This window comes from Lepisosteus platostomus, chromosome 10, assembly GCF_059453375.1.
Source record: "Lepisosteus platostomus isolate fLepPlt1 chromosome 10, fLepPlt1.hap1, whole genome shotgun sequence".
Taxonomy (NCBI): domain Eukaryota; kingdom Metazoa; phylum Chordata; class Actinopteri; order Semionotiformes; family Lepisosteidae; genus Lepisosteus; species Lepisosteus platostomus.
The window spans coordinates 8782801-8808385 of NC_142620.1; the positions used below are offsets into that span (position 1 = coordinate 8782801).

The following is a 25585-nucleotide window of genomic DNA, read 5'->3' on the forward strand; positions in this document are numbered from 1 at the left end:
TCTTAAAAAGAGAAATAATTAGAATCCCAGTCTGTGAGATCACTGACCCCGCGTTAAATATTCATATGTTTAGAAGTCTGCCAGGCCTCAGTGTGTCACAATAGACTAACCAGGCGTGTTACACATATGGGAGAGCACTCATTTCTTTGACATTTGCTGTTTTTTTCCTTTTTTCTTCCAAATTGACCATATGCTTTTGGAAACTTTTGTTTTATTGCCTTAAATCTATTTTTTTTTTCATCCCTCATCAAATGAACATCGTCTGCCCTGGCGCAAATGTGAAACTGCACTATGCACCTTCCTTTCTTTTTTGAGGCAAAGAAGAAGCCATATTGAAATATCTGCTGGTGTTATATTTTTCTACTCAGCTGTAAAACTGGAGAACTGTGACTTAAGATCAAATGTATAAGTTCTCTGATTTATCGTGCCTAATGAGATGCTGCAATTGACCTGGGTTGTGATCATCAATTGGTTTTACGAAATCATGTTATGTTTTAAATCATGCTTAACGTGTGTCTCTCAACATTTGCACAAGCAAAACAGCATTTCAGAAACTGTAAAGTGATTAAAGAAAAGTGTATCACAGAGGTAGACCTTAAAGAACTTCCGTATCTTCGGGAACTCCACTGATTTTTTCATTTAGCATAAAATTAAGGACAAAACCTTTGCTCAGCCCTGCAATTAATGCAATGCCTGAAATGAAATCGATTAACTGTACATAACTTGACTCTCTGGTGAATAATTTCATTCTTTATAGCTATAGCTTGTTTGGAGGGTGGGGGGGGGGGAGTTGAATATGACTTGGCACTGTCGATTATTTCTCTACCTGCGCAAAGCAAGATCTCTTCCTTGAAGACACGTCCCAATAGAGTAAGAGAGCTAACAGGCCCATGTGTCCCATGCGGCAGGGGTGCGCCTGGACCGCGTGCGAGGGGGGCGACAGAAGTACAAGCGGAGGATGGACAGCGAGAGCAGCGCATACCTGGGCCTCACACTGCCGCCACCAGCAAAGAAACCATGTGGGTATTGTGCTTCCTGTCCTGTTCGCTGTCCCCGTGCTGCGCACCTCAATGCAGCTGACAAAGAAAATGCACTCGCCATTGAATCGGAGATTCGCGTGTCCTGCATGCTAAGAGACACTGAAACAGTAGGGATTTCACAACTACACCTGGTTACAATCAAACTTTTGCAAATCAGTCTAAAACAAACTTTAGACTGATCTCCTAAATTCTGCAGAAAAGGAAAATGCACTAAAGCAACTGTCAGTACCTTTCCTGATGTGATCCAGTAGCTGGAGCTAAATGAGTATGATTACTCGTTTTTAATTTCCCATTCTCTACTGCAGTACCTGCTAATGTACGTTAAATTGAGGTGTTCAAGAATCAATCCTGTGATGCCCATTATTCTGTGAGGGATTACTTTTCAGCCTGCCACTACAGAATATGTCTGAACCATCCTGAATGTGCTTGAAATCTGCAATGCCATAAAATGCCATTTTGCACTGTAGCTAACCGCCTGGCAACAATGCTCTTTCTATTCTGTCAGTGACAAAAATCGTGTCTCACCTCCTGGTGGCGGAGCCAGAAAAGATCTATGCAATGCCAGACCCTACGATGCCCGAGAGTGACATCAAGGCTCTGACCACACTGTGTGACCTGGCTGACCGCGAGCTCGTTGTCATCATCGGCTGGGCAAAACATATCCCAGGTAAGACAGAGGCTGTCATTCAGCTCCCTTCTGCATCTTTTCCACACATACACTGTCGTTACATTACCAACGTACCATAAAATAAAATGTGTTTCCATTTTGTTTGTAAAAAGTTACATACTGTGTACATGGGACACAAAAACCATTACAAATATGTTCATGATGCACATTAAACGCTAATGTGGTGTTTATACTTTTTTATACATGACTGTGAGCTGAACTACCACCTACAAATGAGAGAGGGTCACGCGTCCCATCTAGGCTGCTTGGCAGTTAGTAATTATCTGGATGTCATCCAGACATTTATTGAAAGAAGCCTTGCTATCGGCTTCCACAACCAGGCTGTGTGGCTCGTTCCATATTCCCACAAACCACTGGGTAAAGAAATGCCTCTTACTGTTGGTTTTAAATGCACTTCCATGCAGATTCCTCTTATGCTCTCTGATTCCTGTTTCCTTGATTTAGATGAGTTCTTTTCATGAAGGTGCTGTATTAACCACAACTTGTTCCTCTGCAGCTTCCAAATTGCCACAGCTCCCAAATCCATACAGAATATACAATATATTTAATAGATGTATATACTCTACTTTTCTTACATGCATTATAGGCATTTTTTTGCCTACCTTTATTTTTCTTATCAAGGCTATAACTGTGGTCACCCATCCCTTAAATCTGTGATCACTTAGCTAGTAATGCTTATGGTAGGCAGATATGCCCAATGGGAGAGCCCCAGACCATTAGAAAAATGAAGCTGGTTTCTTATTGGATGAGTATAGTTAAAGTAAAGCAAATAACCCTTGTAAGTTATAAACCACTGCTTTCAGCCTCTTATGCAGTTAGGATATCATTTAATTGTGGATATTGTGCCTAGTGTAATAAAACTCCACCATAAAAAAAGCTTTGACACAGCCCATTTGGAGTTAAAGTGCAGTGGGTGATGAGTGAGTATTTTTAATGGCCTTCCTGCTCTCGCCCCCCTGGATTCTCTCTTTGGGATGCTAAAACGCCTGAGTGGTGCCACCCCACCCCCCAGGACTGTAATTAACTTTAGCTGCCAATGTGCACCTGGGGGAGAATCAAAGTCATCTTAAAAAGTCGAATCAATAAACTGCGGCTAAATGCACAGAGTGAAGCCCTGATTTAAATGGGGACGGTCTGTTGGGCTGGGTGGCAGTGCAGAATTGCTCTGAAGAGGGGGGAAGGCCCACTCGCTGAAAGACGAGAGGAACGCTGTACAAAATGAGCGATATTGAATTATTGATGGGAATGTTTTTTTATTTTTTCCCGTGTCAGAAATTGTGATCGTGGATCTGGTATTTCATTAGCCTTCTAAGGTATTCACTCTTGGAAGGAAAAGTTTAATCAGTTTGGATCAAATTTTGATGCAAAAATAAAATTGTTATGCACTCATTTGAAATATATGTGGTGTGGCGCATTTTATCTTGCAATACTCAATTGCAAAAACAGTTCATTTCAATAGCCAATACACTACCTTGAAATATTATGCAATGCTGACTATCTGTTTAAGATCTGATGTAGCCCATCATTAGACTAGGCAGTCCCTGTGCCTACTGTTCCCCGTCTCTGATCATGACCACCGTTTCACAACGGGACCATGTGGGAATTCTCACAGTGCCAGTACTTCACAGACAGCCATGTGGTGGATCTCCACTGAGTCCAAAACCTCCAGCAGCCCTGCTTACCTGGTTGTCTCACATACCTTGTTCCAATGATGGATTGCACCAACTATCTGCAGGGATAGCTAGGCCAGCCTCGGTGTTATGAAACAGTTTCAGTTTTGGGGGGATTGCCTCTAATCAGGTGCAGGGGGAGGTGTTATCTCGTAAGGAGATTAGACTGATGGTCTCACAGTAACCCCCCATTGGACTGAGCAGCCGTGTTTTGCTGTGTCGGCAGGGAGCAGTTTAGAGACCAGATTATTGAGGAGTGGATCACAACTGACCCAATAACTGAGCCAAAAAATCTGATTCGCTGTGGCCTGTACCCCAGTTTCCGCGACCAGTTTCCCTTTTAACACAGTACCCCAGCTTTTGTCTTCAACAAACGCTTTAGGTAGAGCCGAACACTCCTTGAAGGATTTAGTCTGAAACAATAAATCCTTCCAAAAAAACTGCAGCTCCGTTTTATATTGTTGTTAACAAGCCCTGATTATTTTTAGCTTAGTTATTGGGATTTCTAAGCACATGACAGAATTCTGTGTCCTTCAATTCATGCATGGAAATGCTGCTACTTCCTGTACCCTTCCAAATGGATTTGTTTTTTTTTTCTTTTTAAAGAATCATGGTGCAGAAAATTGCAATCCTGTTTGCATTACCGTAGTAAGAATGAAATTAACAGCATGTGAAGTATAGTTTGTGGTAGATGGGTTTCAGTTGTGTGCCTCTGTATGTACTTGTCATTCGCACAGAGTAAATCTGTTCACAGAAGATTTTTTGAAACCTTAAGTGGATGAGGGAATTCAGTATCATCACCATTATTACTTAATATTAGTTACTAGCAAAAATGACAAATATAATCAAGTGTGCATACAGAGTTTGGGGCTGAATTTCAGTGCATGGAGCAACAGTTTTTACCCTTCATATTTCCTTATTATATTAGCCCTAATATTTGCAAATCCATACCAAAAAAGTCCTTGCTTTGCTTTGGAGGGGATAAATATCATAACAATTGCTCCACTAAGACGATTAGCATAAGCAGATTAAAATGTGCTTGTCAGGTTGTAAACACAGTAGGCTGAAAATCCCAGCCATTTCACAAATGTAAACATAAACAATAAGTGTACACATTATTATTTACAGTAAAGCTTGTTGGACATTGCTGCAAAGCTCACTGTAAATCTTCAAGGGGCAGGGATATGGGCAACATAACAATTTTACGGTCATACTGTTTTTACTTTAATGCAGTAGAATTAATTGGATATGTAAGTTTGTGTTCATACTGTACAAAGCGATTAAATTCTTGTTAATGCTGCTTACCATTAGCTGGTTAATTACATTAATCTGTATCAGAACTAGTGAAATAGAATCAAATATTTTTTTACCACCTTTAAATTGTTACTTTGTCCCTTACTAAAAATCCTCTAACTTTAGTTAGTTGAGCATTTGTTACATTAAGGATATTTAAATAGCATTGCTGTTGGTGTTGGTCTACATACAGATCATTTAGGAACTGCTACAAACAGGGTATATACTGGAATTGCAAAGATGGCACGTGGAATACTTTTGTAGCTGCAAGTGACCGTGGTTTTTTAGTGGTTTATCCAGCAAACATTTAAAAGAAATATTTATTTGTATGGTACATCATTTCATCATCTGCCAAATTCCCCTCCTACTCCCCCAGGATCAAAGTCCAAGTCCATTTCAGGGATTACCCCCAGAAATGCCTGGTATTATACAGCAGGGTGGGCTGGAAAAACTGGGGTCAAGCACCTCATTCAAGGTACTACAGTAGCGTCTGCAGTAGGGACTTGAACCCAAAACTCACCATAGACCTACCCACTACGCTGTGCAGCCCCATAGCACCATGGGAAGAATCAGCGAAGTACTGTAGGTTTTAGGTCTGTTCATTCACAGTATTCATAGTGTTTATCAATCAGCAGAGGTATAACGTCTACGGAGATTTCCTGCGGGCTTCTCAGCACAGCACGGTCTGATCACACTGTTCTTCTTTCTATAAAGAAACCAAATTGCTGATTGGATTCTGATAGATTTTTTTAGGCCCTGGGCTTTGGAATTAAAAAAGATTAACAGTTCATTATGAAGTGGGTTGCATCGATTAGAAAAAAGGCAGACATCCAATGACCAAGTCAAAAGGTAACAATAGACGTGTCAAGATAATTGGTGCTTAGTCCACTGATTGATTTTTCATAGCTCCTTATTCTCACTGATATTTAACAACCCTTTTTAAAAAAAAATTACATTTGAATCGGACTGCCAAGGAGTGGCCAATTTAAAATGGAAGTTAAACAAATAAAGCTAAAAAGAAAAAAAAATAACTAAAAAAACATGAAGCAGGAAATATAGTGTAAATTTGTAAACTGCTATTTTTCCTAATATTGTAATGGCTTTCTAGTTTAAAATATTTTTGAATTAAAAAACAACTACAGACTGCACAGATTTTTTTTTTACTTTTAAAAGGAAAAGTTCCAAAAACAGTTGTTAAATGAAATTTGGTATATAAATCAAGTCATACTATATGATATAATATGGGTATAGTTGCCATTTTGCAATGTTTTTAATATACCAAGTAATGATTAGTATTGTAAACATTGATACATAAAATAATGATTCCCATCAAGGTTACAATCAGAATAACCATTTTAGTGGTTACATTTAGTTTACATTAATTCACACGGACTTTGGGCCCTATATTCAATACACTTAGAAAGATAATCCCCATAATATCCTGTGAGGAGCTAAGCACCTACTGTAAATGTGTTGAATATGGGTCCCGTTCTGTTTAACATTTAATATATATGTGAACATCTTTATGTAAATATAAAACAGATTTATAAATAGTGTAGCCACAGAGCATTGTACATTGTGCATTGTATCATGTTCATTCAAGTGCCTTAGCCACCCTATTTAATAATAATCATGTGTTGTTATTATCACCTGATTTTAATCTTCTACCAAATTATTTGTAATTACAAGAGCAATGTAAAATTGTCCTTTAAAATGTATTTCTTTATGACCTACAGCACCGCTGGTACCTAATACAGTTCTAATTTAATTGTTTATTGGTCATTATGATAATGAGAATAAGACAGTAACAGATGGCTGACTATTACTAAGGAACTAAAGACCTTTGACACACAGTGCTGTTTTTAGCAGAGTATTCAATCTTTCATTCTCTGAAAGACAGGGAACTTTAAAATGCTGACGACTCAACAACAAACATGCCTATACAGTATATATATCCTTGGTGCGTAGTGCTTATTTAAGATTGTGTGCACTGTATTAAGCTCCTTGACTGGACAATCGTGTGAATGTCATGTGCATGGATTGTCATCCAGCTCAGATTTTCATTGTGCAATGGGAGCACATTCCCAGACCAGACTAGCACAGCAGGGACTACTAGCTATACTGTTAGCTATTGTCTGCATGGTCTTCCCGGTTGCTTTCAGTATATTGGTTGAGACTCTTTGATAATACATTTTTCTGTCTTTTGATCACTGTGTAAATTTAAATCAGTCAATTTCTTTCCAAAAGTAATGGGTATACACAATGTAACACTGCACTGTTGCTATCAGTGTTAAATAATAGAAATTCTCAGTATGGAAATGTGACACAAGTTTACTTACAGTAAGTATGCCATTCAGTATTAGAAGTAAAGCTGAAAAATAGAGATAAGGAACACAACATGTCTTTCAGGTGTGACATCTTTTTTTTTTCAGTGTATTACTCACATTTACTTTTTCCTTTGCAGCAAACCTACACTGATGCAGCTCCCTGCTCCAACTCTTTCAATGTTGTCCTTTTCTTAATTATTAATACTAAGATTAATTTACTAAGATAAACTTAGATTCATTTAGTACTTAAAATGTGTTTTACATTGAGTTTAAAAGCATGCATTCCACTGGCCATTTAGAAAGCAAACTGCAGGATATCACCTTTATAACATGGTACAGTAGCTTGTTCCAGATTTCCACAGCCATACATTGTAGAAGGGTTGTTCTCAATTTAAATATACTTCTCCCTTAGATTCCTCTTGTGTTTCACTGCTTGTTCCAAATAAGCTCATAGGGTCAACTTGGTCAATACTTTGAGGATTTTAAATACTTGAATCAAACCCCCTCATAGTTGTTTCTGTCCAGGACTGGAAGGATTACAATATTTTAGCCCAACAGTGTAAGACAGTAGTTGGTTACCTGAACGAATTTCAAGCAGTAAATGTTTTCAATCCTTTTTGAATCACAGTGACCAAAACTGGACCCAAATATTCTAAATGAGATCTTACTAATGCTAAATATCTTCTGGCCTCGCATATTTAATATCTGCTGCAAAAATACTTGAGCCTGGGTAATCCTCTCATTTCAAGTGGAATACTGTTCTGAGCAGTGACTAGTGCTTTCTCCTAAGCCTGTTTTCCCTAAATGTGCACTACAGTTTCAATCGTGTGATGAATTTCAGAGTGCTTTAATATGCTAACTCTTAAATTGGATGCCATGGCAAACTACAGTACAATCATGTATTGAGAGACAGAGATGCAGTATATATATATCTGTGTGTGTACATACAGTTCTTTCAGGATTTCATAATGAACAACACAAAACATCATGTTACAGAACAATGTGCAGACTGGATAAAATGCCCTGCTGGAAAAAAAATGACATATTCTTATCTTTATAGTGTTTATTCAAACTTCTGTAGTCAGTTTTGCAAATACTCCTCCGGCAGGGACTACACAAACTACATGCTACCTGTAGTGTGCTGTGAGCTTCCGGCACTTCTTAAGGGGAATTTTAGACCATTCCTCCAGGCAGAATTGCTGAAGGTCCTTCAGACCCTTTGTGTGAACTGCTTGCTTGAGTTTGAACCAAAAATGTTCAATTGGATTGAGGCCTGGAGACCAGGATTACTTTCATGTAACATTGGACAGTTTTCCAAGCTTGAGATTTTGGACAGAAGAAAATGGGTGTTTGGTCAAAATATCCTGGTTCTTGCTGGAGGTCATGATTCCCCCTGCCTTAACAAGGGCTCCAGGACCTGCAAATTCAAAATGACTCAAAAATAAAATACACCCCCTTCTATAGTGCACAGTGGGCATAAGAGTTTTCTCGACATGACCTTCTGTTTTATTACACCAAACATAATGCTAATGAGCATGTCCAAAAAGTTAAATTTTGGGATCTTTAGACTATAAGAAATGGTGCCAATTGTCATTCATGTGTACTTTGGAACATTTGAGTCACCTTTTTTTGGTTCACCCTCAGAAGAGGATTCTTTGCAGCCCAGCACTGAATGCCACCTTCACGCCTGTAATGTCAAGGGGTAACTTTCCAACCTCTATACACTGAATGGGAGTATGGGACTCTCACCTTGCAGCCTGTGTGGGTCTGAATGCCCCAGTACAGTGATGTGGACACGATACGGTAAAAAAGAGACTGTCCTTTGGATAAGATGTAAATCTGAGGTCCTGACTCATTAAAAATCCCATGGCATTTCTCGAGAAGAGTAGGGGTCCTGGCCAAATTTCACCATGGGCTTTACCAATCCTGGCCTTCTAATAATCCCCATCTATGAATTGGCTTCATTACTCTGTAATCCTCCCCACTGAGAGCTGATGTGTGGTGAGCGTACTGGCGCACTTTGGCTTCTGTTGCATTCGCCAGATGGGTGCCACACATTGGTGGTAGTCGAGGGGAGTCCCCATTGCCTGTAAATACTTTGAAAAGCACAATATAGGTGTAAGGGATAATTATTCATTATCCTTGTGTCGGAGATCTCCAATGGTCGCCTTTTGTGAACCACTTGTCTCACAGGTCAGGGTGGCACAATGCACCGCAGGCCGCCTCTCCCTGGCAGGGTGGCCCCTATACCAGTAGTTTTGAATTTCTTAATAATGGGCAAAACAGTGAAAAGTGGTAGATTATGCTTTTTGTACATATTTTATAGCCATCTCCCATCCTGGAAGTGGAAGTCAATAACTTTGCCTGCAGTCTTCGAAGAGCTCTCTGACCTTAACCATGATGATGCATGATACTACTGATTGATTTCCGTGTATTACCTTCTTTTATACTCCAGGAAAAACTGACATCTTCACAGGCATTCAGAAAGTTCTGGAGACTGCTGCTGCTCTTCCAAAGAGCAAAATGTTACTATAGATTTGTTTTTGTTTTTTTCTGGATTTTATTTAAAGGAATAACTAGGAACGTAATTAAATGTGTTCAGTGTTAACATCTTAAGAACTGTTTAAAATATGACATCTTATCCAATCCATTACTCTTTGTGTTACATTTTGTTCTTCTTTTTTGCATTGAATATGAATAAATCTGGAGGGCACTGTATTTACATAGGCAAAATGTAAGGGCTTAAACAAAACCTGATTTTGAAGAATTGCAGAGCCCAAGGATGGCACAGTAGCAGACTGCTAAAAAAATATGAATAAGGATAAATACTTATCTAGTGCAGCAGTGTGGCAAACTCATATTCACTAGTACTAATACACTACCTACAGTATACATGCACATTGACAAGCATGCTCTGTGTTTTTAAGGGAGATACTTAATAAAGTAACATGAACACTGATTCAAAATGACTATGTTGATGCAGATATTTTGCATTGCGTATGATGTTACCTATTCATTTTTTTCTGCAGCCTGTTTTCTCTTTCCTATTAAATTGTGAAATCTACTTACTGTGTTGCCAGTCTGATCCCACTCAAGCTGTGTAATCTCCTTGTAATAGAGTGTGAATACAGCAGGGCGATAAATCAGCACCTCATCAGCGCACTTTATTAAATATAGAGACCAACAGACAGCTTTTAGTATATTCAATTTACTGGCTGACGTAGACTTATAAAGATAGATTGAGTAATCAAGGCGAAGCTGCAACTAAACCTGTGTAAGCTGGCCTGGAGGCTGGGAATTGAACCACAGGAGAGGTGAGGGGGTTGAGAAAAGACCCTAATGGCAGGGAGAGCAGAAGAGGACAGGGCAGACAAGCAAAGTTTACGAAGAAGAGGAGAGGAGATGCTTGGTGTCCATGAGGTGTTGTGGGTATTTGGCTCTTTGGTTAATTTTTGTTCAATCCCAGGTAACCTGAGAAATTGCAGCATACTGTATGTACAAAAAATAAATAAAAATATATAACAGCTATGAGAAAATAAACACATAATGTGCTGTGTAGGTCATTTATAGTGTTCTACTTTCATTTAGATCTTATGATAAATATTGCCACAATACAGCACAGGTTGCAAACGTATCATGAATATATATAAATGTTACAGTGAATAAATATGAATGACAAATTCCTGTCATTGTGGATCCATTCCTTTGCTCTTTCATATGCTCCTAAAAGAGAAATTAATGAAACTCGCTTTGCTACTGTATATTATCCAGTGTGTTAGTGCTAATCCATACTTCCTTGTGACAGTAGGTTTTTGGTATCTTTCAAATTAAGTAATTAACATTTTACTCTGTGATCATACTGCAGTACCAGTTACATTTGTAATTCAGCTAACTTTCTATTATCTTGTCTGCAATATTCTAGTAATATTTAAGAAAGTTTCATAGTTGCAAATCAATTTTGTGAGAGAATTATGAAGTTCTTGGTAGAATGACTTACACAGTATATTGCCAGTCTTTAAAGAAAAATTTGGTACTTGTAGGCTATTTGAAAGTTACGAGGGGGCTATGCTCTGAGACAAAACACAGGAAAGTGATTAACAGTTAGCAACCTTCATTTACAGTGGTGGTAGTTTTTAAATGAAATTAATTCCACACAATGCCGGCAATTCGAATCATATTTTACTAGAACTCTGGGCCAGCGAGATCCATTTAATATAAAATAAAAGATACTAGACTCAAGGGACTTCTAATAGCATCAGAAAAAAGAGGTCATTGGGTTATAGGGCTTGGATTTGATTGGGATTAAGACAAGGGGATTATTTAATATCTTAAATCTCGTAACTTTCATAGTCCATTGGCCAAATTGCTCATTCCAAGCCCATCAGTAGTGGGGTAATGGGTTTGCTATGGCTTTATAAATGAAGATACATCTTATATAAGGGGGCTGGATGAATTCAGGTTAGTTGTAATGCAGATTCAAAGTTCTGGAAAGGGTCTGATTAGGCAGTTCCAAACACATTTACATTTTAAACTAATGGTGCCGAGAGATAATGACAGGAACTGGGGAATGGGCTCGCATCTAGCCTGTCCTTCCTTACTTGCAGGATCGCGTTGAAGCTATTACTTTGAAAATTTCCGATGATCCGGTTTCAGCGGAATGAAAAAGGAGCAAGGGCTGGAGCTGAGCTCTCCGCCTGGCAGCTGTCCACCTCGGGTTTTCAGTGCGCAGTTTCGGTTTTTTAAGAGAGAAGCGCAACATGTTGGAGAAATCGGATTTTCTCCTGGCAGGGTTTCTGCAGGTTTTGCAATTCTTAAAATATGAAAGGGGACTGACAAATGCAGTTTTATATTAATATCCATCAAGGCTGTCTCCATTGAAAGCCCAGGGGCTACATTACGTGCAGACATTCCCTGTTGTTCAATTTGCATAAACCACTAACAAACTTTACTAATTACCAAATCAGCCAGATGACCTCCCCTTGTTGTTAGCTGACGATTTTTCTTCTGAAACCCATACTTGCCAGTTAATCAGAACTATGGCACTGTGGCTGTCGTTGCACGAGTGTTAACAAAAGTATTGTTTTAATACATAAGAATAATATGTAGATGTTTAACTGCCAAATTTAAAGGAAGAAAATGATATGATGTAATAACATGATATGCAACTTACATGCCTTATAATGGAAGGTACATTGGCTGCTCACTTTATTTATCTCTTCTATGGAATTTTATATAGTATTTTGTTTGAAATTAAAATGTACGTTAAATATATAAAGAGTCCTCTCCAGCACCAAATCTGTTTTTCCAGTGATATGGGTTTGTTTGCGAGACCTCCTGCCTTTTGCCTCTGGCATTACTGTAGGTAAAATATTCATCACTTCAAGGCTACTTTGGAGGAGAATGGCGTTATACATTTCTCCAAGGTTCAGGTCGAATTATTTATGTCAAGTGGTACAATTTATTGCAGCCCATGTATTGATTAGGTCTTGCAAATGCTGTCATGTATATTGAAGAAGAATTGTAGCTGCTGGCTGTAGGTTGTAGATAAAACAAACAGGCACACAGCAGGTAGCATATATTTTGAAAAATGATCTGAACAATTATTTCAGTGTGTAGAACCAGAACGTCTTTTTAAAACTCTCTTTTGATTACATAGAAAATAAAACCTGGAGTACAGTATATCTTCATTTTGATAGAAGGGATATTAGTCATGGTACTAGGTAAGGTGCACTTTGAATAAAATCTGGCAAAAAAAAAACACCACATCCTTTTGAACAATTTGATTTGGAAGCATCTTGGTTTTAGGTGCCGGATTTATAAATAGACGATCAAAGAGCACTTTGCTTGTTGAAGTAAGATTGCTGGTGGTTAAAAACTGCAGCTTTGGGGTTGCCTAGCTGTCTGATTGTTGGCTGTGATAGATCTGTCCCTGTCCAGTAAGAATTACTCTCGCTCTCGGGGAAAAAAAAAAGGCCAGGAGCTCTGATTGAGAATGAAATACGAGGGGACTGCATCTGGAGGAGCAATGGAGTCTCGTAATTACATCTCCTTTTATTACCAGGACTAATGGCCCTCAGGGAGATGGAAACAATAATAAATTAATAGAATATGAACTCCGCTCAACAGAAATTAGGAGATTTTAATTCTAGTTCTAGCTCTGAAAAATTAAACGCCCGCTGATCACTTGAGCAGCCCGTCTTCCCAAGTTTGATCGTGGACCGGACAGTACAATCACTCCGGCGGTCGTTTTGCTGGCTCTCCCACCAGTTCTTTTCGCAACGACTTTTTTTTTTTTGGTGGGAGAAAAAAAAGCAATAAAAGAAAGTGGAAACGTATGTGTCTGAAGGGACAAGAAAGTGAAGCATTTTAAAAAAGGTGGTGAGAGCAGGAGGAGGAGGAGGGGGGGAGTATCTCTCGCCTGTATGATTCCGGACAGATTTGTTTTGAGATAAACATGACAGTTTGAAATTTATCAAGTGAGAAGGAGAGATTGTCCCCCCGCACTCCCCCTTTTCACTTTCCTTCTGCCTTTTTTTTTTCGTTGCTGGAAGCTAAATAAATGGCATTCCTCTGAGAGGGCCAGAGAGCGCAGATACCGGCTGTGATGATTATATAGACGCGCTCAATTTTAATCACGTCCAAAAATCTATTTATCTTTTTACTGTCACCTTCACTATTTAATCTCTTTTTTAGGCGATTCTCCCTACCTGCCTTCCTTGTTCCTACACGGGGCTGTAGAGGTTGTCTTTGTGTGCTGGTCGGGAATCGGACAGTGCTGTGGAGTTTATTTGCATAACAGACGGTGAAATTTGTGTCGCCACTGCGTGAACGCACTTAATTGAAAGGCTATGAAGTCAGACGGGGGGTCGGTCAAAGAGGTAGTATTAGCAGAGAAACTCAAGAAGCTGCCAAAGAGCAATCTTACTTGTTTATTCAACAAATGCTTTATGACACAGTGTTTTGCTTTGCCACAGGGGTTCAGGTGCAACCACGTTAGCATAGATATTTCGGTTTGTGTTTTACATTTTCGTGAAAGAATCAGAATCGTATATTGTGTACGGTGGGATTTTGTTAAAGTCTCATCTGTGATAAGAAGCAACTTTTGTGGCTGTGTTTCTTTTATGGGCAGCCGGTCATGAATTATGGAAATAACACGAACTAGGAGGAGGTGGTACTATATAAAAAATTCTGATCACGCTGTGGTCAAAATTAGCATCGACTGTAAAATAATATTAGTAAAATAATTACTGTTGACCTCTTAAACCGTGTAGTGCGCTTGGGCTAATTTCCAGGCAAACACAAATTTCAAGGGAAAGAAAAATCAAAAAGTAAGACAACGGAGAGTTAAAACATTTTCTTCCTTTGTGTTGAAAACCGCCTTGAGCCGTTAATATGAGAAGTTTCACTTCGACCAATGTCGTTTCATGCGCCATCAAACCAGGGCTACCTTCGTCGGATCTTTGCTTTGTGTTAGGTTTTGATGTTAAACAAAACAACGCACGAAACTTATTCTTGTCCATTTTCTAGTATACAATATTCACTCAAGTGTGCTTTTTTGCAAAGAGGATATCGTGAAAATGACTCATTTGACTCAATTACTCATTTTTCTTGGATTAGAATAAGGTCGTTTGTATATTAACAAATAAAGTGTTCATTTAGTCTTCTAGCTATACAAACTAAAATATAAATAATGGCTGTGTGTGATTTGCAATGGATTTTATTGAAAATCAAAAAGAGCTTTCAGTTTATATATTTGTAACAGTATGAAACATACACTATGCTGATGGTGAGCTTGATTTTGTATAGAGATGTTTGGAAGGAGCAGGTTTATGATGTGCTATAAATACAACAGACTAACTGATTACATTTTCTATTATGCTGAACAAGCTTCACTGTGAAATTTCAGTCAGGATACTGATCTGATCAAATCTGTGTGAATGCATTTTAATCCTGAAGATGTCTCGTCTGGAAAGTCATTCTAGAGCACATTAGACGTAAAATGAGTGATTAACCTCCTGGTGGTGCTGCTGTTGAGTGTCTTTCATTTCTACCTTAGCTGATGGTTTCGGCTGTCACTTCCTGTGTGACAGTATAGAAAATGTCTCTCTCATAGTTGCGACCGTCTGTGTAATAGAAAGTCTTGAGAGAGACAGAGATTCATGGGGTTTTGTAATGATGTCTTTTAGACTCTTCTGTGGCAGATATTCTCAGCATGTTTAGAAAAAGGCTTAAGGCATTGCTGTGTTGGGCCACATGAAACACTCCATTTGAACAATTTTCATCATATAATGTTTTAAATACATTTCGTGCTTCCCTATCTGCATCAATGCAGCCATTAAAAAAAAAAAAACAACAGCAGACATTACAGAATGTGCCTTTCGATATGGTTAGCACTCAGCATTTTCCAAGAATAAAACATCCCTCCCGGTTTTCTTTTTTTAAATTGAATTGGCCATTAAACCTTTTTAAAGAAACGAAGAAAACCGCATCCTGTCAAAAAAAAAAAACACCAGGTCTGCTGCAGGGTTTGCATTCCTGTTAAGTTTTGTGGCCCACACGACGGATACGGTCGGCGAGCATTTGGCGGCCTGTCGCCGGGCGGAAGCGCCTGTCACAGCTCTAGACATTTCCTTCTGCTTGTTCAATATTGTGTCATGTTTGGTCAAACTGCATAAAACCAGTAGGTTGGAATTGAAGATGTAAATATTGATATTTCATTAGAGGAAATCACCTGCTCAAACAGCACTTAACACGGGCACCTCTGTGCAGGAAGGCTGGAGTGAGAGCTGACCCAGGGAGCTGGCAGTCACTTCATTACTGAATTAAATTGAGTGGAAAAAGCCAGTCAAGACACAAGATCCCATTTGGAGCAATAATTTAGGCTTTAAAGAAAGAGAGGGTGAGGGAGAGAAACAACACGGCCTCTTCAGTTTGACAACAGATTTCGCCAGCATGAATCTGTAGCTTTCTACCCTGCCACTATTATTGTCAAAATTGATTATACTGCAGGGACTGTAGGACTTTTAACACTAGTACAGTTCTGTGCCTTGTGTGGTAGTTTGTCTGCAAAAACCAAAAAACATTTCCATATACAGGACTATGGTATTATTTCAACACAATAGCATAGCATTTAAATAGCATTTAAAGACGTTTTAGGAAGCAGGATGAAGGGCAAATTATGGCTCAGGTGCTCATTTCCTTACATCTCTGTCTTGATCAAAACAGAGGCTCTTGCTAAACTAACACGTTAAAGTGTTGTGATACTGTACATTGGCTGCAGCATCCTATGATTTTGGGGGAGATGCCAGAAAAGAGAAGGTGTTGAAGTTTGAGTTGGACGACGGCGGCGGATGTCCTACCCTCTCTATCACCTCTTTTCTTGCCCCTATCGATTCTCTTTCACATTGTGAAGGCAGATTACAATCTGTTAATTAATGTATCCTCGAGCACTCTTTTTGTGTTCATCAGCCTGATAAGAGGAATCGGACACTTAGGTACCCCCTTTTTTTCGCAAAGCGCACCAACACTGAAAAGTGTCAGGCAGGCCGATAAACATCACCCCAACTCCTCTTGAATGAGATAATGTATATTAAAAAAAAACAAGACGAGGAGGAAAAAAAAGAAAAAGGGAGAAAGCTGAACAGTCCTTATCCTGGTCAATACAGTAATCATCAGTCTTTTAATTATAAGGGAGCAGATAGCAGCCCGACAGTAAACTTGTAAAAGCAATCATTTTAATCATCAGACTGTGTGAGGGGGGCTAATAGGCTGTCAAAATAGGATGCCTTCAGGCAAACGCACTGAGCGCTCAGAGACTGAGGAGCAGGGAGAAAGAATGAGAGGCATTAAAGAGTTTATTGACAGCTGAGAAAAAAAAGGGAGAGATGGGTATCTACTATTCCTTGTGGCAGTTTTCTTTTTTTCTTAATTTCTGGGACAGAACCTATTTCACTGCCTTTTTTAGGTTTGGTCGTCCATATGCCAGCTGGCATGTAACATAAATATTTTAAATGTAACCAATATTAAAGCTGATGTAAGCAGCCCATTTCTTACCTGTGGATAGTGGCCTAGAGAGTTTCAGTTATTAATGGTTGGCCTACTAAAGTGGAAATTGAAGCGAGGCACGGTGTGCTCTTCCCTACCCTCTAAAATGTGCTGACTTCCCCCTGAGTGGTGGCAGCCCTGATCTCAGCGGAGTTAGCTAACAAGTAATCACTGCAGGTCACTCCTTGTTCCCTGGCGTGGACCAAGGATTTCCTTCAACAGGACTTCAGGCGCGACAGCAAACACAGAAAGAGTCTGACAACGTTGCGCTTTGAGGTGACGTTTTGTGGGCTCATGCAATGATATGTATGATATTGAAATGTAAAATTGCTCTGAAGGATGGCGCACATATTTCACAGACGTGCTTCTGAGGTATGGGATGCAGCACTGCAATTCAAAGAACTCACACAGTCCAAAACCTATCCATGTGAAGTTTGTTGCTTTTGTTACATTTTTATTATATTTCAGTGTTAATAGACGTGCACTCCCAACTAGGGAACACATACAGGACATGGCCATTCTGCTTGTGTGCAAGTGCAGATGCCCGGAGCCACGGAACTGAAGTGTGTTTATCTCCTCGCTGGCGCAGGTTTCTCCAACCTGTCTCTGGGAGACCAGATGAGCCTGCTGCAGAGCGCATGGATGGAGATCCTCATCCTCAGCATCGTGTTCCGCTCGCTACCCTACGAGGACGAGCTGGTGTACGCTGAGGACTACATCATGGACGAGGAGCACTCGCGCCTCACCGGCCTCCTTGACCTCTACGTCTCCATCCTGCAGCTGGTGCGCAAGTACAAGAAGCTGAAGGTGGAGAAGGAGGAGTTCGTCACCCTGAAAGCCATCGCACTCGCCAATTCAGGTAGGATCCCGCAATGTTCCCCTCGGCTCTTCCTCAAAGGCGGATACAGGAAAAGGAAAAGTTCTCTTTCACTGGGACTTGGGAAATCCTCCATTGCACCACACATATGTTCACTCTAGAGATGAGGAGACCTGCAGATGTCATTTAATAGACTGATAGGTTCAATAGGGTTGGACTACTGGGGTAATAGGCATTTTTAAAAACACTTTGAAAAACATGGACAATTTATTTAGAACTGTGTCTGGAGAGTGAAGAAAAATAAAATACAGTGCATAAAATCTAGAATAATACTTTATCTCCATTATACGTTATCTGCATGACAGAGTATTGCCAAATTAAGCTTTGACGTTCTCTTAGAACAGTAAGTGTTGGGCGATTTTGTTTTATCCTTTAATGGATGTTTCCAGAAGAGACAGCAACACCTAAAAATAAAGTCAAATAAAAAACACCAAGGTCTCTTTCCACAGATCAGGTGTCGGGTTCTTTGACACGCGGATGATAAAGCTTGAGTCTTGAGTTTCAAGAAAAGACCTCACACCAGACAACTGACCTAGTGTGTGTGTAAAACACAGTTTTCCCATGAATAGTAAATGCCAAAAATCATGTCTGAGCAGGGTTTGGTTTTGTGTGTGTGAACGTGTTTTCACGTTCTAAATCCAGTAATGGATATTAAAAGGAAACCAAAAGCATCCACCAAAGGCCATGATTCTGAGGTTTTAATTTAATACGCTGTGCGTTGTGGTATTTCTCCATTCTCTCTATCTCCATAACAGTAGCTGTAGGGCAAGCCAGCCACAGGAGATAAATTTAGCATTTCATTAGGAGCACAGTGGCTGTCAATAAAATGTGTTAAGTCGAATGGAATGAGCATCACGAAGCGACAGGGCTCGTTTGTTCCAATGAGAAGATGCTGCAACTGTATCGACAGTTTGCTTTTCAGAAGGCAGTCGTGTCCCTCTCTGATCAATGCCCGCCTGGTCTTTTTTTTGTCTCTCTGAAAAATGAAAATGCTGATCAGGAGCTTTGCTTTACTTTCAGATGACAAACCTTTTAGGGAGGGAGAGGGGAGTTGGGGGCAGGGGGGTGGGGAGAGCGGGGGGTCCTCTGAACATTTAAACAAGGACTCGGAGAGATCGCTCTCATGGGAAGCACTCAGTCTGACAGCTGTGAAAATTCATAGCCATTGATTTTGTAATTAGCAGTTTATCAATCGAATCGACACAGGTCCTCTGATGGATTGCAAGGAAATTGTTTCTTCAAAGTTATTTTTTTCCCCCTTGGCTCCCCGGTTCACTGGCATGCAAGAACAGATCTTGGCTCACTGTGGCACGCAGTGCTGTTGTTGCTTGGAGATACTCTTTCTTCATCGCCTGCACAAATAGGATATTGGATACATATATACAGTAGTTGACATTCTAAATGAGAAATTATTTTTTAAATTTTGAAATACGTTTTAATTGCTTTGCTGGATTGTTTGTGCTTCACACGCACACGGTATCTGAAAAATGCACAATGCTTGTCCAAGACTTGCAACAGAGCACAGAAGCATCTCATAGGAAACAAATGCAAGCTGTGTTCATTAAAAATACTGATTCCTTAATTTACACTGTTAGTCATGATGCAACTGTGTCATTGTGTTTCCCCAGGACCTGCCCCTTTTATTCCCCATTAAAAAGGAGTCTTATAAAGGTAGTAAAACAAGAACAGTACAAAATGTTTCAAGGTCTTGAGAATACAATTGTTCCAGTCAATGAATTCCTAGAGAATTTAAGAATCTGCCTTTTTATTGTCCTCTGATGTGAAATATGTATCAAGGTGAGCTGAGACAAAGAGGGAGAGAGAAATGTATTAACATTTCTGCTCAGGAGGACAGTAGAATGAAGGTGTGTAGCAGACAAATCCGTGCCAGATCTCCACAACCTCTGTCCTCTTACATACAGCAGAAGCAGAGGCAGGAGAAGCATATTATCAGGAGTGGGGCATGAATCAGTGCCCCCTTTAAAGGCTTGCTTTAGACTGCAAAGGCATGGTGAACCTGAGGGGAAACAGTATACAGTATGTACTGTACCACCCAAATTTGAGTACAATAAGCTTTCCTAAGGGTTCCTCAAGGAAAACCTAAGAAAAATTTAGAACTTGTATGATCTTCAAGCCATAGTGCTGTGCACCTCAAATCCATTTCAAACTCACTATTGCCTAAAAAACACTCTCTCTGGTGCTGTCAATGCTGGTTTTTCTTAGACGATTGACGTAATTGAACACTATTAGCCAAATTCTCATCTCCGTCACGACATTCTGGTCTGTTCAAACGTGTGGAACAAGCATTGGTTTAGAAATGAAACAAAAAAAGCGGACCCAGCTTCATTCATTATTTATTATTCTGAAATACAGCGAAAGGAACGAGCTTTCTTCAGATACTCAGAATGCCTTCAAAATCTTAAAAGTTTGTTTCTTTTTTCTTCTCCCCTCTTTAAGTGCCCCTTTTTCTAATATTTTTTAAATAAATTTCTCTGTTGATCTGTTAACTGCTGGTATTAAACAAGCAGAAAAAGATGTTCAAGTATCAGTTTGTTAAAGAGGCATCTTGCTTAAGTTCACAGATTTTATATTGCTAAATAAGGCACCTAATATCATGGATAGGGAAGGACAGAAACGTACCGTAATTACAGTAGAATGTTATCAACGTCTGAGAAACAAATTCTATATCCCAGGTAAGACTTAATATAACTGTTTAATATAACTGTGGTGTGCATTCTTCCATTGTAGGGACTGGCCTTTGACAGTCTGATATTCATTCCACACGTGTTCTGTGTTTCTGTCGGATTACATTGATTTTCAGTCAGTTTGGTCTGAGGCAATATGAATTTCAGACCAAGACCACGTCGCTCAAAATTAAGGGTCAGGCTGATTACGCTGAACGTGTGCTTAAAATGTATGTGCTGAACTTATCTTAAAAACGGGGCTCAGATTACGTATAGAATTTAATACCCTTGTCCGCATGCTTCATTTTTATCTGTCACGCAGGAGAAAAGATCTCATTTGGATCTATTTCTTCAGCAGTTCTGTTGGAAAAACAAAGAAAGCCAACACTGGAAATTTCGAAACGGTTTTCCTTTATTGAAAAGACAAAAGACAAAAAACCAAATGCGCTTTCCTGGCGTCTGATAGGGTTTGTTGGCATACAGTGGGCATCCTGGTTTGTTTGTTTTTTTTGTACCAGGAGGGCGCAGGGGCAGCCAGCAGGAGTGTGGGCTTCTCTCACACAGCGCCCGAGTGCAGGACGTCCGTCTCATTAAAAAGCTCTCGCTGGCTCCTTTGCAGATTCCATGCACATCGAGGACGTGGAGGCGGTGCAGAAGCTCCAGGACGCCCTGCACGAGGCCCTGCAGGACTATGAGGCCAGCCAGCACCAGGAGGACCCGCGGCGGGCCGGCAAACTGCTCATGTCCCTCCCCCTCCTCCGGCAGACCGCCACTAAAGCCGTCCAACACTTTTACAGCATCAAACTCCAGGGCAAGGTGCCCATGCACAAACTCTTTCTGGAAATGCTAGAGGCCAAGGTCTGATGTACGACCCCCGCGGCCCGGGAAGACATCAAACAGGCCGATGAGAGGAGGGAGGGCGATGGGAAGGGGGGTGGGGGTGGCGTTGGTGGCCGTGGTAGTGGTGGTGGTCTGGGGGGGGGGGGGGTGGAGATCTTAAAGACTGTGGAAGCCAGAATCTCTTGGAAACGAGGGGAAAAAAACGGGAAGAAGACGCAAACAAAAAAGAAACATGCAAACTGGAAAATTAAAGTATAAATATAAATTATGCAGATTAATTTAAAATATATAATAAATGCTATGTACAGTGGTAAGACTTTTTTTTTCATGGTCTGTGGTCACATGAGAAGAACAACACCTCTTTCTATATCTCAAGAAGCAACTACTTCGACGTCTCCCGATGAGCTGCTTAGTTTTTTTTCTCTTCAGTTATTGTTCTTTAATTGAAATGTGCATACAGTATGTGTTGTGTTGAGGCTGAACGTTAGCCAGCTAAAGCTGAGGTTTTTCTCTTGCAAGAGAACTTGGCGATTTAGCTTCCTAGATGCAGTCTTGTATTTGCAGATAGTTCTGTCAGCAAAACAATCTGTATCCTACGAGTTAATTACATAGGATTTTAAGAAACAAAACTTCCTGCAATTATTTTTGAAGTTGTAACTTCTGAACTAGACACACGTTTGAACTTGAATAAACCTCCAGAGTGCTTTGTTAAAATATCACTTTTTTGAAAAATGAAAGTATGACCGTATATTTAAGTAATTTGATTTGGTGAGGTATTTTATATCTTAAGTATTAAATCTGGAATTTAAACAGCAAAATATCTGCATTACAATCAAGAGAAGTCCTACAGAGAAGTCTGCTTCTTCTGTAGAAGGTTTCTATATACTGTACTTGTTGGAGCATTACATTTTACTGTTAATCTAAGAGTCCTGACATGAAGGCCTATCTTAGGGGTAGCACTGTGAGATTCTCTCTTGGTTGTCTTCTGTGTCTAACACTGGATGTATTGCACTTATACAAACACGGTGGTTTCAAAGGTATCTTAAACTCTGATTTGTTGTTGTTGTTGTTTTTGTTGTTAGAATGTATTTATATGATTTTGATTATTTGGTTTTGGCACTACTTGTGAATTGGGAGGGATGATCATTAGGGATATCAAAGCCATTACACTGAGTGGCAGAATTCCAGGAGATTCCATTTTCATGCAATCAATGGCCCATACGTCTGTTCCACTATTTAAAGTGCATTAAGCAAATATACAGCACATCCTGTGAGTACAGTATACAGCACGCAGCATCTGTGCTGTTTTATTAGAAATCTGTACTTTTTATAATGAAAGTACATTAATAGAAATCCATTTAAATGAAAGTTTATAATCTGTAAATTGAGGAATTCATTTAGTTTGTCTCTATTTTTAATGTCGATTTTGGTACCTTCACATCTGTCTTGGTGGTTCCTTGAAATAATTGTAATTCTTTATGATACAGATTATGATATACATTTAACTGGTCAGAATTAAGATCAAATTTATGGTAGGGTAAATATATGTCAGATTAGTCAATTATGCCATGAAAATCATGAATACAGCACAAGTTCAAATATCCTCTTGGTAACAGTAATGCTGTGTTTTTTTAATTTCTGCAAGTAATACAAATGTCACTGGAAGCACTTTAATAGGAAACTGACGGAACCAGTGGTCCCCCTTAGCATAACAGGCTAAAATATAGCTCAACATGACTGAAGAAGTGATCGAATAAGAATACGGCAAACATGGCTAATTTATTAAAAATGTTGTCACTAAATCACTTATTGCCTTCTGGAAATAACAGGGGACAATCTTTGCAAATTACTTCTCAAATCATTGTCGGATTTCTTTTTAATTTAAGAGCCCTTTGAGGTACTCAGAACACTTGCTGTTACAGGGCTCTGATATTCTAAATGACAATGGCCACTGAACCTGGAATTCCATTCACTGAAAGGGTCACTCACTGATTTCATATTCCATTCCGAACAGCACTGCTTGTGCCAGTCTAACAGGCTCTGTGCTGCAGATGTTGTCTTCAGACCACAGACCACAGCATTGTTTCTATTTAACCAAACAAGCGGTGGTAATGTAATTGGGGTTATACTATTTAATTTTATTGTACAAAAAATGTGTAGAATAATGGTGATTAATCTTAGAAGAATAAGTGATTTTTTCCCTCTATGATTATTTATGATGTGCTGTCTACTTTTTTTGGCCACAATGTAAATAGAGATCACTGAGTATTCATCTACTAATATCTGTGTCTCATTTTTTTAGAACAAAAATCGAAAAAACTGTGACTCATTTTTATCATATTTCGGCTGGGAATATAGTACTGGCTGACAAATAGTGACAGCAGACAGTGCAATTCAAAAAGCTGGTGTATTGCTCTCTATAGAATAAAATAAGATTGGAATAAGATGACACCCAGTCTACAGTACAGTACTGTACAATACTCTCACATAAGAGAACATGCTGGATCCAATATGAATACACATTAATCTTCATTGTATCATTCTTATGTAATGCATGTGTTCTTTTTATTTGAAACAGGGGGTCTGCTATTGAGAAACATAACTGTCAGCCTTGAAATCCTCTTTAGGTGGATTTAGGGCATTTAATGTGGAATGTAAACATAGAAAAAACCTTGTTTAATTTTTTAAACGGTACTTTTTATAGTATATATATCCACATATTGAACAAATGAAATCCTATGAAATTCGCTGAGTGTATTCAATAAGCCAACCCAAACACTCTCCATATAAGCCAAATCAAACAACACATCTTTTTTAATTCTGACAACGAATGGAAGATTACAGGGTATTTCTTTTCACATCAGGTGCTTCTCTTTTCATACCAGCAAGAAAAAAAAAACTTAGTCTCTCATCTTTTACCAGGACCTAAATGTAAATTACAAATAAAAGTATAAGCTACTTTCAACTAGTTAGGAGAACTATACCAGCACCTTAGTATAATAAACAGTCCTACTGGTCCAAATACTCAAAATCGAATGTCCTCTCCAGTGCAAATACTGGATGCAGTTTATGACAGAGACACAGATTTGTGTTTCCAGAACTGGGATGGTCCATGTTGTTGGCCTGATGGAGAAACTAAGTCATGTGTACTGTGAGCTTCAGTTCCTCTTTTTTCAACATGGCCCTTTGGGCTCTCTTGTTTGTTTGGTTAGCACTCACAGCTAATTGATTCACGTGCCTCAGCCAGGCCCTTTTGGAAACATCCTGCCGAATCAGCTGATTTCTCCACACTCCCATGCTTTAACTCTATTTCACCATGCTGTATCACTCTCCAGATGAGGGTGTTTTTATTTAAAAAAAAACATGAAAGAAGCAAAAAACAATTATGTAATAGTCATTGCAATTTAGTTTCTCCTTCTGCAGTGGGTGGTGGGATCATAGGGTATCAAGTTGCACACACTTTACACTAAGACTGCTCTGCAATGATGAACAACTAATGCAACTATTACTATTTTTATAAAATCCTCTCTTGGACTACACCTAAAGCGCATGTCATGTGAGCATCACCTTTGTAAGAACGAGACCAAGTTCTCTACTTTCAAAAAACACTACATAAAATTTGCCTGTATTAATCTTTGCCACCTACGGCTCCATTTTTATGCACAATCAAAGCTCTTCTTAACGATCATTCGAGGCAGGTGATTTCACTATCAGACCACAGCTAGCGTGTGAATACAGTGGGTATACAAGGGGGCAATTAAAGGACAGTGTAGTAAATGCATACTGAAAATATAACTTTGGCTAGGCTGTTTCTATTTTAAAGTGAAAATGCCTCTTTTCACAATGTATTGCAGTGTTTTCTCTTCTGTGGAAGCTCACAAAAAGATTTTTTTTCTACCAGAGTAGAATGTGAGACTTTTGTGGTCCTTTGTCATTGTTGATGACGTAGCTTAGACTCTTGTCTTTTGCCTGTGTTTAAACCCACAAATGTCCCAATCTTGTAAGTGCATTTGATGCCAAAACGTATTCGTCTTACTCTGTTTCAGAAAAAAAGACAGAGCACTTTTGACTGTTATAGATACCGTTTACCCTTTGTTTTTTTTTTCACCGTTTTCATGTATC

The 25585-nt window shown here is 39.3% G+C and overlaps 1 protein-coding gene across 2 annotated transcripts in view; it reads left to right on the forward strand.

Annotated features, from left to right (window-relative positions):
* esrrb (estrogen-related receptor beta) overlaps positions 1-21545 on the forward strand; it is a 70242-nt gene extending 48697 nt beyond the window's left edge. For both annotated transcript variants that reach the window (XM_088647942.1, XM_088647941.1), the window contains exons 4-7: positions 909-1019; positions 1546-1707; positions 17652-17921; positions 21243-21545. In XM_088647942.1, the coding sequence (XP_088504068.1) occupies positions 909-1019; positions 1546-1707; positions 17652-17921; positions 21243-21487 (788 nt within the window). In that variant the 3' untranslated portion in view covers positions 21488-21545. The remainder of the gene's footprint in view (positions 1-908; positions 1020-1545; positions 1708-17651; positions 17922-21242) is intronic.
* The last annotated feature ends 4040 nt before the right edge of the window (positions 21546-25585 follow it).